Source organism: Gossypium arboreum, chromosome 1 (genome assembly GCF_025698485.1).
Source record: "Gossypium arboreum isolate Shixiya-1 chromosome 1, ASM2569848v2, whole genome shotgun sequence".
Taxonomy (NCBI): domain Eukaryota; kingdom Viridiplantae; phylum Streptophyta; class Magnoliopsida; order Malvales; family Malvaceae; genus Gossypium; species Gossypium arboreum.
The window spans coordinates 117,914,553-117,930,967 of NC_069070.1; the positions used below are offsets into that span (position 1 = coordinate 117,914,553).

Below are 16,415 nucleotides of genomic sequence, written 5' to 3' on the forward strand. Positions count from 1 at the left end.
ATCAAAGTTGTAATTAATTCAATAAGTATAAGAATTACATATTCTATTCTGGCACTTAAATGCAACAGTCTAATTAACTTGAGAGAAACTTAATTATTAGACTAAAATTTAAATTTATAAGCAATAGTCCAACAAACATAGCTATCACATTTCCTTCCCAAGAATAAATGAGATGGGTCCTGTTTGGAAACGTATCCCTTCATTAACTTTCATGACTTTTTGCACATTTCTTAATTCAAAAATGGCTGCTCAACTCTCCATTAATATTCTTGTCTTACCCATTTATTGATATTTGTCCTACAATCTATTATATTTCTTTAGTTTAAAATATTTATTTGATTTGATTTATTTTTCTTAAAAATTATAAAGATAATAATGATTTTTTATTTATTTTTATATGTTAATCTATGTTTGTGATATTATGCAGATGCTAAATGCTTAAATAAAAGTAAAACTCTTATAGGGATTTCTCAAATGACCCATTATTTAAAATGGTGAAATAAATACTTACGTTATGTTTGGTTCGCCTGCATAGCTAAACTATTCTAGGCATATTCAATTTTCAATAGTATCTCAAATGTTTGGTTCATTGAAAGTGATTCTGCAGAATTGTCTAACATGAACTAAACAACAAAGTCCTGTAATAGCTATTCAGTACACTTATGTCTGAATCGCTATTCTGCAAATGCTCGGAATGAGGAAAAACTTTTTTTTACCATATTACCCATGAAAAAATAAATCATCTAAAACCCACAATTTAAAGAAAAAAAACTCAATCAAAACTCCCCAACTGATGAGCCAACTTAAAAACACATAAAAATATAGAAAAATGAAGGATTCTCTATCTCCTTAGGTCTTAGGTGAGATTTCATATTCCAAATGAAGAGAAGAGGGAGACTGGGAGAGGATGAATGTTGGTGTTCGGTATTCATGGCCATCAATAGATAATGATGAAGGCAACAGATGAAGCGTGGCTTTAGATTTTTTTTTTATTTTCTGGGCTTTTGCACATGGGTGAGACTAAGCAAGAGGAGTGAAGAATCATTATCAATTCATGACCAGCAATGGACAAAGATGAACGCAAGTCTACGGATGAAGGTTGATTTTGGGTTTTTTATTTTCTAGGTTTTTGCACATGGGTAAGATTGAAGAAGAATGAATGGAGTAAGAGAAGAGAAATTATTATGAATTAGACAATGAAAAGAAATGTTTTAGTACTCAAAAGTAAATTAGTATAGATAATATTTTTATAAAAATAAAAATATAATTATATTAAAAATGTTATTAAATTATATATTATTCTTATTTTTATTAAATCATATTTAATAATAATCCTATTAAAATTTAATAACAATAATAACTTATTTAATAAAATTTGTTAAAAGTATTTTGGTCATTTTAGCTTTTTTGATATACTATTACAACCTCTACTCCATTCAGCCGAACAGAATAATACTATTACAGTTCTATTCATTTCCACTCAATCAAACAATTGAATTACTAATTACAACTCTATTTCATTACAACCCTATTGCATTACAATCCTATTCTATTAAAGTCCTATTCCATTCCACTAAACTAAACATGATGTTAAAGTTTTCAAATCTTTATGTTAACAACCCCTAAAAATTAAGTTTTTATTTAAGCATTTAGCCTTCCATACAAGCTTTATCCCAATTAAGGTTAGAATAATTCTTACAACTCCTTAAGAAAAAATTTGTAACAAATTTTACTGAGGTAAAATGTGAAGAATGAAGTTGAGTGACACTCGGCAGTGCCTATTGCAGGTTGTCACTAATACAGCTTAATTACTTATTTTATTTGAATTGATAATTTAGTAAAAAAAATCTTTAGACCTATTAATGTGTTATTATATTGAAGATACTATGGTTCATCTATAGAAATCAATCTTTGGCTTTTGAAAGTAGATCAATTCAACCTTTAGAATGTGAAGATTCGATCGAAATTGTATTGTTGATTTTGGAGTGCATATCTTTGATTGATTTTGCTTTGAATACTTATACTGTAATAACTATTTGAAGGAATTACTTTGTATTCACTTAGATTCTATGTTAACAAGCCAAAAATTAATATATGATTTGAGGCTTATCTAGGTTTTGTATAAATGTTTGTTTAGAGCACTTTGATTTGTTCAATGAAAATTTGTTTTTGGTAGAGAGTACAAACTGAATTGTAAATATCATTGAGTGTTTACTGTCTAAGTTCTCAGGGGGAGGATTCGAAGTGAATGTTTCAGTCCTTAGATACAAAGGTGAGATCACTATACTTAGGGAGTGGTAGAGTGTGAATCACTTGTTGTATTGTGGTTTAAAGAGTATAGAATTACCCACTAAGTTAGGCTTCGTAGACGTAAGGAAATCGAACTACATAAATAAATCTTAGTATTCTTTGTGTTTTTGTTTTCACAATTTTCACAGTACAAAGCCGTAGAGACCACAACAATCAAGAACTTTCATTAACAATTTTCATATTAAACAAACTTCAATTGTAGATAGCAACAAATTTTATTCATCATTGTTATTTTTATCTCATCTTTTTGAATTGGATAAAAATTACAACTTTTAATCCTAAAATATTGAAATTATATCAATAATATTACTTATTTCGCATAGGGTAAAAGTTGAACTTTTAATTGCATAAAACATATTAAATTGTTGATTAATGAGTGAGTATATTCTACATTAATAGTATACTTTTTATTTCTTAAGTTTTCTTAAAGAACTGACATGTATCTCATTTTTAAATATTTATTTTTAATATTTTACTATATTCGTGTATAGGACACTTGTCAACTCTTAATCTTATTTGTGAAATTTAAAAATTCTACTAAGTACCAAATATTTTGTCTTAATTTAAACATTTTGTCTAAATCAATGTTTTTATTAGTTTCTTCATTTAACTTTCAATTATTTTCTATCTTTTATTTTTTGTTTTTAATTTTTTTTTTGCTTTCATATAAACTTATTTCTTTTCTTTTTTATGTGAATATTTTTCTCCCATTTTCACCATTCAAAACTGTATAATTATTGAATAAATTGTTACATATAATTATGTGTAAAATTTATAAGGTGACTCAATGACTTAATGTTTCATGAATTAATCTGATCATGTTAAATCATACTTTCTAAATAAAATTGATTAAAAATATAATATATATATTCTCACATGGCACTAAAACCAGTAGCTATCACTTTTCCTTAAGATGCGGGTCTTGTTGAAAACATATCTTTAATATAGTGATTCAACATGTCTTGCTTGCCTTCTTCTTACCCCTTGTTTGGGTGCAGGCCAGGCGACTAGACTTTATTGTGCAATCTTAGTCTTTCAGCTGTGGTCCTCTGAACATACATATCAACAATTATGAAAGAAGACTAATATGTATGTTAAAGGTTGATTTTCTATCATCTTTTTGAACTAATTAATATAATTTTTTATTTATTATATTATTGAATTTGGAACTATAAGTATCTTGATTTATCATATTTACTATTCTATTTGGTTAAATAAATTTACATGATAAGAAGCTTTATCATACTTATAAATAAAAATTATGATTTTATTAAAACACTTTTATTAAATGAATTTATATAATAAATAAATTATTGAATTTTATATTCAACTACTTTATATTTAAATCATTAAGTTTTCATTAATAAAAAATGTCAAAAAACAAATATTTATTTATATATAATACTTCATATTTTACATTTTATAAAATATAATCGAATGTAATATATTATATATGGAAGCTATTATGGTCAATTTATTAATTTTTAATTAAGAAATTAAAAAATAAATAAATTTAAGCAGTGAAGAGTTTAAGTCACAACTTTCCAAGTTTCATGAGCTTGAGCTTAATTCATCATTGCGTTACAGACTTAAATTTTAACCAAGTAAACCTTGTGACTTTAGATGAAGAATTTGCTTCAAATTGTTTTAGTCAACTTAAGCCCTCAAAGTTTGAATTCTTTAAGACATTGAAACTAGAAAGCAACTAAACGAAACAAGTAAAAAGCAAGAAAACTCAAAAAAAAAGTTTTTGATTTAATGCTCTCAATATGTTGATTAGTCAATGCTGAACAATACCAATGAAAATGTAGAAAACCTCTATTTATAATTGAACTCTTATATCAATGGCACAAATTAAAGTACATCAACGACACTCACATTCAAAACTATATAAAATTACCCTATTAAAATATAAGTTATTGAAGTTTTTACTAAATCATGAGACTTTAAGTAGATTAGCACTGTAGAAAATTTCAAATATCGATCACTCTTGATGGATCACAATAAGCCTAAATTGCTCATAAAAACAACTTAGGTTATTAATGCGTGCCTTAATCACGAGCCTTTGTACGCGTGTTGTCACAATTGCACCGCCATAACTAAAATCTATAGATTGGTTCGACACATCGATTAACTCAATGATTAAATTTAACTTTTCTTTCTTCTTCTTCTTTTTTTTTTTTTTTTGCAATTTACTCAAAAGAAATCTAGTTTATATTACAAAATAATCTAATTTAAGTCTACAATTATCCAAGTATCGGGTTATCCACACAAGTCCAAAGACCTACTTAAAATATGAGAGAGTTTGACCGAGTAAAAAAAGGTTGGAAAATAGGCTCGAATATTATTCAGGCCAAACTTGGACAAAATTTGTAAAGCTCAGCCCGGCCTGACCGAATACCTTTATATATTTATAGTTATGAAATTTTAATATATAAATTAACCCCAATCCAAATCTAAATATTATTTATTCCAAAGTCCAAATCCATCATTAAAAAATAAAACTCAAACCAAGCCCAATTCTGAACCTAGACTAACCCATTGTTCTTTGTATAGGCTTTTGCATGATCTGCTACAATCCTCGGTTAATGCAGCTTGGAAGGCATGATTTTACCGAAGTGTCAAGGTCTTTGTAAGTTTGTATTGCTCAAAACTTCAAACAGAAGTTGGTACAATTGCTCAAAATTTATATTTTATCATATTAAAATATAATTTATTATTATATTTAAAATTTTAAAATATTTTATATATCATTAAGTTTTACAAATAATCTTATATTAGTTACTTAAAATGTATTTAAAATTTATATTTCATGTTTCATATATTAAATTATTTAAATATTACTTTCCACTATCATATTTAGAAAGAACATTTTAACCTTCAACAGTAATTTTTATTGTAATATCAAATACATAAAATTAATAAACTATACCTTTTACAACACTTTTCACAAATACTTGTCAACTACAACAGGACAAGCCGTTAATCAAACATATTAGTTCATAAAAGAAACTCTTCGTAAAATTGAACAGTCCACTACATTATATCAAAACATTTTTCTGATTCTAATAACATTTTCATATATTTTCCATTACAAAGAATCTTAAGTCAGAAAGAATATGAAAGCATGGCATCATTCAAATGTGCTCTCAAGGATTGTTATTGAGGAGCATACTTGATGAAGAATGATCTCGAGTCTCATCCGGTATAGACATTGAAGAATCAGTCCAAGGTCCATCCATCACTGTGCTTCTTGGAGCCTGGCTGTCATGTGAAAACGTCGAGACATTCGTTTGGCTGTCATGTGATAGCTTCTCGAAGGCTTTAAACCTGGCATCTTGATCCGCATCCTTTCGTTTGATTAATGGAGCTTGGATGGGAGCCTTGCCTTCTATCATACTGACTACAGAAGACATTAATGGCCTTAGAGTTGGTGATGGATTGGTGCATAAAAGAGCCAGGTTTAGCATCCTTAGTGCCTCTTCTTTCGAGTACTTAGAACAGAGACAAGGATCAACAAGCTCTAAAAGGTTCCCTTGTTCTTGCTGCACATAGGCCTAAAAAATCATATTGGTTTGGATTGAAGTTAGCTCAATGATATGCAGTATGATTGAGGAAAGAAAAAGTTGAAAAATAAAGCTTTAATTACCCAATCAAGGAGAAAAACAAACTCCTCCTTTGGCTTGTAATTTGTGTTGCTCTTCCCACTCACAATCTCCAAAAGAACAACACCAAAGCTATAAACATCGGCTTTATCGGTCAAGTAACCCCTCATTGCATATTCAGGTGCCATGTAACCTCTGACAAAAAGACATAGAAAATACATGAAATTTGATGTACTATGTGTAAATTACATCATGCTAATACTATGATATTGCTTAGCCATTGGTGAATTCCTTAATGTAGGAAGGCAGAGAGAAACAAGACTTACATTGTTCCAGCTATTCTTGTGCTGATATGAGTGTTCTCTTCTTCATCAAGCTTGGCTAATCCGAAGTCAGAAATCTTAGCATTTAGATCCTTATCGAGCAGCACATTTGTCGCCTTTATATCTCTGTGAACAATTTTGAGTCTTGACTCCTCGTGAAGATAAGCTAGGCCTCTTGCTATTCCCAAGCATATTTTCTTTCTCGTAGACCAATCCAAGTTAAGACGTTGTTCATCACGACCTAAAACAAAATGGAGAGATTGTTAGTCAAAATTATCAAACTAGAAAGAGTGATAGCTGTTATCTGAGATGTTAGTGAAGACATTACCAAAAAGGGCACGGGCAAGACTGTTGTTTTCCAAGTACTCATAAATTAGCAACAACTGATTTCCTTCAATACAACAGCCATAAAGCTTCACAAGATTAGGGTGTTGCAATCCAGAAATCATCCCTATCTCAGTCACAAATTCACGATTTCCCTGCTTTGACTTAGAAGATAGTTGCTTGACTGCAACTACTCTACCATCTGGCAGTATACCCTACAATCAAACAGTGAATTTTCAGAAAAAAGTTCAAACATTAATCCTTCTCGGTTATCCCATTTTATCACTAGGATTGGATGTATGTTACAAGCCGAATATATATTAGGGAAGTCCATTAATTTTGATTATCTAATTAAGGCTCAGGGTGTGATTTTATTTCAGTTGATTTATTTCTTTCCTAGAATAGGTTTTCTATTTATGTAATACGACTAGTCGTAAGATTTAAGTCTCCCATTGATGAGCTGAACTATTAATCACAATAATTCGTAACGATGTATCATAATTTAGACATTTCATCTGTATATGGAATATTATAATCATTAGGCTTCCAATCTTAGACTAAAATGATAACAATCATTACCTTGTAAACTGGTCCAAATCCTCCTTCGCCGATCTTATTTGCAGAATCAAAATTATTTGTTGCAGCCTGTATTTGTCTTAAACTGAAATAGCCAGTCTGAAGTTCTAGACCATGAAGTTCTGCAATATGAACAGATCAAAAGATTTAGCCATCATAGAGAAACAGAAACAATAACAGATTCCACTCTTCTTTTATGGTCCTAAGAAAGTAACAATATAAAAAAATCTGAAAGTAATTATTATGCAAATATTTCTAGTAATTATATAGTATTACCACTGTTTTCATCGTGTTTGCCCCCCAAGTAACCCATCAGTCGGAGGATGATCAAGAGCAAGATGAGAATCACACATGAACCGATCACAATACCAGCAATAGCTCCAGCGGATAACTCATTCCCAGTGTCAACCGGGAAGTCTAAAAGAACAAGACGGGAGTCAATAAAATGGGAGGTCAAAAGACTAGCAATAAACTGGTTTTTGAGATGTTATGTACTTACTAGGAGTTATTGTAATCGCAGATATTAGTGGCCCATAAACCCCTCTGTCAGGAATGGCAGTAGTTCCTTTCCCTCTCCAGAATAAGTGAATCTCCAACGTACTTCCATTTACATCAACATCAAATTCCCTGACAATGCCCCTACCAACACCACCAGCTTCCTCCATGATGTTGAAATCCTCCAAAACTATTCGACCCTTTATGAATAATCAAGTTGACTTTCAGAGACTATAATCATATGTTCACATATCTTGAAAAGAAACGAAAGACTTGGAAAAATGGTCCATGAACATAGCTAATGTATACTTACTTGAATTGATACGTCAAATAAACGCCTTCCGTGACTCTCAAATGTCTTATTATCAGAATACATAATTTCAGCAAAGTGAAGCTTCACGTGATAATTGCCTCGTAGCAAACATAGGCCATAGTACTTAAGTGATTGAGGTGCAAGGCGTGCAGAATTGTAGAAGGCTGAACCAGTCAGAGCGGATGAAGCTTTTGCAGTGTAATGAGCAGAAGCTTTACCCAAATAAACCCCTGTACTACTATAAGCCCATTTATTTGCTGAATTAAAAAAGTTTGATGGACCAATGGTGCTTAAGTCCTCTTCATAGTCATTTCCATCAACGTTTATATGCTCTCCTCCGCAATTAATAAATAAGGAATGATCTGCAACCGAAAAAGAAACAAGGTTATATCGGATAACTTTCTGATGAAAAAACAAGAATATTGAATTTAAGTATAAGAAAGAAGTAATTATACTTACGGTTCGGTTTTCTTGGACATGGAAGGTCCTTCCTTAAGCACCATGGAACTCTACAAATTATAATTTTTTGTCAGCACCAGTTATTTTTCTTGGTTCAACTAGAACAATTGAAAGGAAAAAAGAAAAAAGTAATAGAAAGCAATAAAACTTACGAGTTGCTATCAGCTGAGGACGACGAACTGGATACTAAGTTCCTGTTAAGTAATAGCGGAATAATTATAGAGAATATAGATGTATATATTAAACTTAAATGAACTTGAAACTGTAAGAAAAATATCAAGAGACGTACACTTTTGCTTGTTGGCAACTTGTTTGAGATGAAGAAGTAAAATTGTTGTAAGACAAATCTCTGCAATGATTTTTTTTTTCAAAGAAACCGTATATTCCAAAACAGTCAATACAGACAATCAACATTCTCAACATAAGAAAGAAAAAGTTGTAGCTGGGAAATGGACTGACATGTTCTCATCGCTTTCTAATATCCAATCAGGCACGGGTCCAGTCAATGAGTTGTTAGTCAGAAACCTAAATCATGAAAAATCAACAACTCACTTTCAGTCCTACATGAAGCAAAACCGTAACCAACATGGCCTACTGAAAATCAGCTTTTCAATATTCTAATGTTAACAATTTTTGTTTATTGACTTACAAGTAATCCAACTTTGTCAAACTGCGAAGTTCCTGAGGAATCTGTCCAGTTAAGCGGTTGAAGCTTAGGTCCCTATGATCCAAGTCATGTCAACATACATCAGAAAAAGAAAATTAACGGTGAAGAATTGAGAATAAGAGCGTGAAATAATTGTGACGTTGTAATCAATTTGGTTTTCAATATAATCTTCTCAAGCATCTTCAAAAGAACTCCCTCGAGTATGAAACTTACAGCGTTTTTAATGATTTCATTTCCCCTATATAGGTAGGGATTGAACCAGTAAGCAAGCAATTCCGAAGTACCCTGAGTCACAAAGTTAAAACAAATCCTCTGATGAGCTAAAAGAACAGAAAAAATGAATCAGATGGAAAGTATTCCTTACACTAAACTCACAATTCTTCCATATCTTTCATTCCCTCCAAATTTGGAACAGCCGAACTCCTCCCACTCAAATCAGTTATCCTCCTGAAATGATGAGATATAAGAAAATTAATCGCCTGTTGTCATGGATGTTGTTGCCAGACAGGAAGAGAACTAAGCATATAAGGATTAACTGATTAAGGACAAAAGACTCACAAATCAGTTAAGTTTTTTAACTCGGAAATGGTTGAAGGAATTGGTCCTTCCATTGATGTGCCTTGCATGTCCCTGCAATAAGATTTGAAACTTGTTAAATAACTACAAAATGATTAAAAGAAGAGAAAAATAAAAATAGGGAACAATTTTAAATGAGATTCTCAAATTAAATGATTGGTACTCACAATCTTGTAAGTTTAGTCCAATTCCCTATGAAATCAGGTATCTTCCCAGACAGACTACTTCCATCTATTCGGCTGCAAAACACATTTCAGAAAGGTCAGGAGTTAGCCTAAAATTTTGATGAATTTTCATATATCCACATTACATATTAACACTTACAAATCAGTTAAGTTCTTCAAATTGCCGAATGATTCAGGTATTGTTCCTGTGAAATTGTTTGAAGAGAGAAGACTGCAGGCGCAGAAAAGTAGTCAGTTACAATTCAAATAAACAAGAACACATATCATGGAAAAGTGGCCATTTAAGCATCAATTCAGACACCTTAAGCTATAAGTTTTGAGGCTAGAAAATAACTTACAGTCTACTCAAGCGGTCCAAATTTCCTAGGTTAGACGGTAGAGATCCACTAAACAGATTATCTTCCAAAACCCTGAAAATGCAATTCAATTATGATCAATATGCTACAACAAAATTCTTTATTCAAACAGACAGATTTATAAATCATGACTTACAGTCCTTCAAGTGTAGGAATATCACCAATTTCCCTAGGAATTGGACCGCTAATACGGTTCCCCAAAAGTGACCTGAAAAAAGTTACAAATGATCAAACAGTTATACAACTTCATCGATGGCTAAATGATCAAATGGCACTAGCAAAGCACCCAACTCATAAAAAAAAGGACTTACAAACTGGTGAGAGGAAGCTGAGACAAACTCGACGGAAGTGATCCGTTAAGATAGTTGCGAGTAAGATCACTGTTCAACAAAGGAAACTCAGCTAAGTACTTTCTAATCACATACAATGAACTAAAGTCTAATGAAGGATCGAACAGAGAATTGAATTAATGAACCTATAATATTTATGTCAACTGGACTTACATTACTTCCAGACGAGTAAGATTTCCAAGCTCAGGTGGTAGAATTCCAGTCAAATTGTGACCCTTTATCAATCTGTTACACAAAATGAATAAATATTGAAAAGGAAATATTTAATTACAGTCATTGGAAGTCTTACTAAGAGTTAACTAGTATCAAATTAAGTAAATTTATTGTAAATGTGTAAGTAAATTAATGGTTAAGAAAAGAAAAAAAGAGATCGTACATTTGAGTGACATGGCATATGGTGTTGTTTCCATCTGAACAATTACATACAATATGGCTTTCAACAAGATCGGTAGTGGTATAATTCCATGAACTATCAGTGCAAAGGGTTCGATCAATGGTACTAGCATTCAGATGCTGCATCTTTGAAAATACCGTTTGAAGAGTTTGCACTGTTGTGGACAAAGCAGAAAATTAATCAGTAAATACACAAATAGAATAATAGGATCAAGTTCATTTAATATAAGTAATAATGATAAATATAAACAGGAAGGTAAATAATATTGAATTCAAAGTTTCATTAATGTGGTATTTAATGCACATATACACGATCATTTTTTTTTCTAACTTTTCATATATTTGAATGATAAAAAGGTTGAAGCCATAACAGGTTTGACCCAAAATTTAAAATATTCAGATTTGACCATTGCAGTAATAGTGGCCATGGTCAAACTCAGGGTGCTGCTTTTTCACCTTGTAATTGTCAAACATGTTCAGGTTTCAATAATTAAATGTATTATCAAAAGATGAGTCCAGCCCAACCTTTTAACCCCAAAAAAAACAACTCACAAAACAAATATAAAATTTATAATTCCCATCTAAATCCAAAAGCACGCAATTTTTAACCTATGCTTCATATGCAACAAAAACATGGCCAACCTGCTGCCAGCTATTTATGACTGTATTAAGAACTTAGCATGGGACAGAGTGGTTAGCCAAATTCAAGCAATAATAGCTATATGACAAACACTGCAAAATCAAATACCTATCGTAAACATATCCATCTGATAACATTCTAAGTATTCAAAATTCATATAATACTATTGTACTAATTGCTGAGATAACGTTGACTAAGTGATTGGTTGAAGATATGCATTTCAAGAAAATCTGAAAGTTTTTTTTTTTAAATATCTCAAATATGTTGACCAAATCAACATAGACAATAATGCAAGCCATAGGGAAAAGTTCCAAATCTAGGCCTTAAGAGTGGGGTCATCTACCATGCCAAATAAATGCATGAAGTTGGCTTATAGATCAAAGTTGAGTTAGAACTTTGAATCACAATCTTTTTTCAAGTATTAACAACCTCTTTGAAAGTGAACTTCCCTTTTTTTTAATTGACAATTATGTAATCCTCGATGCAATGAAAGCAACATATTTGGAATCATATATATAACAAAAAAGAAAAAAACATGGAGAGAGCCAGTTGAACTGATAGTCCAAGAAAATAAGCAATTCTACTAATAAACAATATCAATAATTATGATAATTATTTGTTTGATTGTTGAGAAAATGTTATGGTTTAAATAAATCTTTAGAATTTTGCTTCAACTAGAAACAATAACATAAAAAATGTGGATAAGGATAAAGCATTGTGTTTTGACATTCTTCTAGTTTCCAGTAACCAAACAGAACAGAGGCAATACCTTAAAGCAGAAAATGCATCAATATGAGAAAAGTAAAAAAGAGTGAAATTAATTTGAAATACTGTTTTTTCTAAAAAAAAAAAGTTGGGATTTTAGGTGGAAAGAACATAGTAGCAAAAGAAATTAAAAACAAAGTCCCCAACTTTGATGAACTCTTTCTAACTCTTCCAAGAGTTTCTTCTTCTTTATGTTATCCCTGTTTACCCATCAACCAACCAAAACTTCAAACTAAATTATATAGAGGAAGAGAATAAAATATTAAGTCCCAAAAGTTTAATCCCACTTGTTTTCTTTGGCTGAAATTCCCAGAAACCAGAAGCATGAAACTAAACAAGCATTATACAAAGCATGGCCTCTAACATAATACGAAAGGTGGTACCCCAGAAACTAGAAACATGATGAGAAACTAAAGATTTCTTTTTCTCTCAAAATCCTCCGTGACCAAATAGAGCAAGATCATTCAAAAAGGAACAATATCCAAATCCTTAAATTTTCTTTTCATGTCCTTTCCCCTCGAATTCTCAGGAACCAAACAGAGTAACAGTAACTTTGACAGTTACAACAAAAAGGAGAAACACCAAAAGAAAAAACTTATAGGGAGTTTTAAAAGAAGTGGGTGGGTTATTTGCATACCTTCAGATTCAGGCAACAGTTGAGCATTTGATCCAAACTCAGTGAAGCAATTCAAAGCCAAAAACCCCAGAAAAAGAACAGAAACCACCTTCACTACAGAAAAAACAAACCCCATTTCCCCTCTTCTTCAACCCCCCAAAATTTTCTCTTCTTTCACTTAACTTTAAAACCAAAAGATATACAACAAACCCTTTAAAACAGCAAAGCAAAACTCAATGTTTCTATGCTCTTCGTTGAACTATGCTAATTTCCCTTGAGAAACAAGGGAGTAAAAATGGTTATGGTGATAATATGGAGGACGTTATTAATTTTATTGAAAGAAAAGCAAACGTGGGAAAAAGGAGCATGAGTTGTTTATGTCGGAATTTTTCGTTGTTTTAATGCAAAAGATAAAAAGGAAAATTACAAAGTTGATTGTAAAAGAATAGTATGACCAAGAAATAATAATAGAAGGGGAGGGGGGGTGTTAGAATAGAAGCCGCCAGATAGGGCCTTCTATATCAACGGGCGCTGTCACACGCTTTGCTTTTATGGTGCCCGCCCCCAATTTTTTATAGATTACACTTTATAGAGTAGATAAAAATCTATATATATATATATTTTTTAATGTTAGAAGTATAATATATGTTTGCTCATCACACAGTAATTTTTTCAAATAATTACAAAGTAAAATTAAATAATTACAGTATAAATGGATTAAAATTAGTATAATCCATATTAGAATAGATTAAAACTAATATACAATGACTGCACATAGTAAAATTTAGAGACTAATATATATAATTGTACATGATAAATCTCAAATTTAAATATTCAAGACCTAAGATCTTTACTTTTACTAACAGAGTCAAGGCTTTATGGGCTATATATTATATAATTGCATGTAATCATGGGTCGAGCCAATCGCCTAAGCTCGAAAGTTCACCGGAAAAGTGATAGGGCTTAAGTAAAAATATAAGCTTAAAAAATAAATTTGGACAAAAATAAGACCCAATTTTTAAACGATCAGACCTCGGGTAGAAGTTTTTCGGCTTGGCCCAACCCGAATCACATGCCTATATTTTTTTTTTGTTGTTGTTGTATTTTCTATATGTTAACCCTTTAGATATCAATTTAATAAATCATTAGTGTTAAAGTAAATAATTTAATGATTAAATTTAATAATATTAAATAAATTGACTAAATTTTTTTAATTTAAAAACATAGAAAGATCAAATTATGATAAAAAAAATCATTACATTTTCTGTTACAAAATTTTGGATTTTTATAATAATGATACTACATATACATACTGATAATACAAACATTTACAACAGACAATATAGGGTTATAGACACACATTAGGTATTTAGGTGTGTAATGCTTACATTATATGAAACAAAGTGGTAGCTCCATATTTGACTTTTTTAATATTTAGGGTAACAAATTAAATTTATTTAATTATTTGCCAAACTCCATTTTCAATAAATGCTAAGTTCATTGAATCAGCCCCTTTAAACCTTTTCTTTCTTTCTTTCTGTTTGCTCTTTTTTTTTTACTATCGTAAAGGGCATGCAATTACTTAGAAAAACCATCTTCTATTCATCAAAATGAGGAAAAAAACATAAAATTTTCTTCAAACTTTATTCATAAGGATTAAAGACTGTGGGAAATTTTCAATTATTGTGATTAAAATGTTAATGTTTTAATTTAACTAAAAAATAGTTAAATTCACAATATATATATATATATATAAGCATTAAGGACCATTATGCCATTGTATAATAAATAAATCAATTTATATGTATATATAAAATTTATTAACTATATTTTGCATACTTTATATTTATAGTTGTGTGTCCATCTATTACAATTAGATATGTTCATGGGCTGAATCAGGTTTTGTCGAAATTTTAGGCTCATTTGCTAAGCTCGAGCTTAGGTCAGCCCAAAAATTGGCTTAAATTTTTACCTAAGCTTGACCCGAAAAAAAATGCTAAGATTTGAGTCTAGCACGCTTGAATAAATTTTTATATAAAAATTTTAAAATATAATACACAAAATATTAAAAACATTAAAATAAATGTTTCTAGCAAATCGAAAATAAATTTTTAAAAAATATTTATACTTAAATAACACTAAGATAGGTGTACTTAACAAGTAAATTCCTCTAAAATAGTAACAAAATTAATAATAAAATAAGAGTTATACAATATCCAAATAATAATAATAAAATAGTAATAACATAATAATCGTATGAAGCTAGAAAATTTTTGAAATTTGGATGAAATTTTAATTTTTATAGTTTATATCTTTATAATTTGTAAAGATTAAATTGAATTTTTATAATTTTAGGGGCCAAAGTGTAATTTTATCTTTATTAATTTAAAATTTTTAAAAAATTTAAGGGCTTAAAAAATAATTTTATATTTTAGGGGGTTCAGGGGCCATGTCAACCCCCTGCCTTCGCCTCTGATAATAATGAAAGTATAGCAAAACAGTGAGAAAACAATAAAAAAAATAGCAAATTTTTTTTTTACCTTTGTGCTAATTCAGGTGGGCCCAAGTTAAAATGCATTACTCGAGGCTCGACTCATTTTTTAAACGAATCTTTTTTTTTGCATAAACTTATTTTTTAATCCTATAATTTTTTAAACTCTTTTACTTTTCGAATGAATTTTTGAGTTGAAGTGAATAAGTCAACATAGATTTGTAATCACAAGGGTTTAGAACTAATTGAAATAATAAATTGAAGCCAAAATGGAGAGGTATTCATTCACACAAGTAAAGTGTTGTCTTTTAATTTATTAAAATTAATATTAAAAGCCTAGATTTCCAATATCTTTTCTCCAAACTGTTTGATGGCATGCATGGTCAACAAGATTAGGTTGTGAGCGCTTTTGGAAATTTGCATGAACCTTTTTTTATTTTATTTTTTATTTTTTTGTTTTTTAAAAGTTGGCAAATATGAAAAAGCAATCAATTTATTCTTTTTTTTTGAATTTTTGATCCGGCAAGTTTAAATAGTAAAAATAAACCCATTGAAAGCATAGAGAAAATGAAATATTTTAAGCCAAAAAAAGTATTCAAGTAGCTAAAATAATTTGTTTAACTTTTTTTTTATAATTGGGAAGGAGAATGGGACCTATAATATAATATGTCCATATTTAGATTCCAATTGTGAGTTTGAACGTTTGAACTACTAATTTGATACTTATGATTCTTTAAATATATACTTGTAACATTTTCAAAAAAAATTTATCAAATGCCACGATTAATTTTGGGAAGATTATTTGTTACGTAAATTTTTTTCTGTAAAATTTTAGAATTTAGTTATAAGATTTAAAGGGTAATACATTTGTGTAATAATTTTTTAGACTTTAATGAAGACTTAGATTTGAGCCCATCGTAAATCAAATCAAGCAAATGTATTAATGAATTCTCTATTTTAAATATTTAAAA

At 30.0% G+C, this 16,415-nt stretch overlaps 1 protein-coding gene across 1 annotated transcript; it reads right to left on the reverse strand.

The window, feature by feature from the left end:
* Window positions 1-5,181: 5,181 nt before the first annotated feature.
* Window positions 5,182-13,528, reverse strand: LOC108483312 (probable LRR receptor-like serine/threonine-protein kinase At1g53430). Its single transcript, XM_017786637.2, has 24 exons — window positions 12,975-13,528; window positions 10,916-11,087; window positions 10,693-10,764; window positions 10,501-10,569; window positions 10,326-10,397; window positions 10,172-10,243; window positions 9,973-10,044; window positions 9,816-9,887; window positions 9,631-9,702; window positions 9,448-9,519; window positions 9,286-9,357; window positions 9,055-9,126; window positions 8,865-8,930; window positions 8,695-8,754; window positions 8,558-8,599; window positions 8,406-8,455; window positions 7,947-8,308; window positions 7,638-7,833; window positions 7,415-7,555; window positions 7,142-7,260; window positions 6,567-6,777; window positions 6,242-6,479; window positions 5,960-6,110; window positions 5,182-5,867 (listed from the first exon to the last, which is right to left on the reverse strand). The coding sequence occupies exons 1-24, from the start codon at window positions 13,087-13,089 to the stop codon at window positions 5,460-5,462; spliced, it is 3,048 nt and encodes a 1,015-aa protein (XP_017642126.1). The 5' UTR covers window positions 13,090-13,528; the 3' UTR covers window positions 5,182-5,459.
* Window positions 13,529-16,415: the final 2,887 nt, after the last annotated feature.

What these genes read in the sequence shown, in the direction of transcription:
- LOC108483312 (XM_017786637.2), bottom strand. Translation starts at nt 13,089, where the DNA reads ATGGGGTTTGTTTTTTCTGTAGTGAAGGTGGTTTCTGTTCTTTTTCTG. An exon ending in TTGGACCGCTTGAGTAGACT is followed by an intron (nt 10,045 to 10,171) that starts GTAAGTTATTTT and finishes CTGCGCCTGCAG; the next exon opens with TCTTCTCTCTTCAAACAATT. An exon ending in GATTTGGACCAGTTTACAAG is followed by an intron (nt 6,778 to 7,141) that starts GTAATGATTGTT and finishes GTTTGATTGTAG; the next exon opens with GGTATACTGCCAGATGGTAG.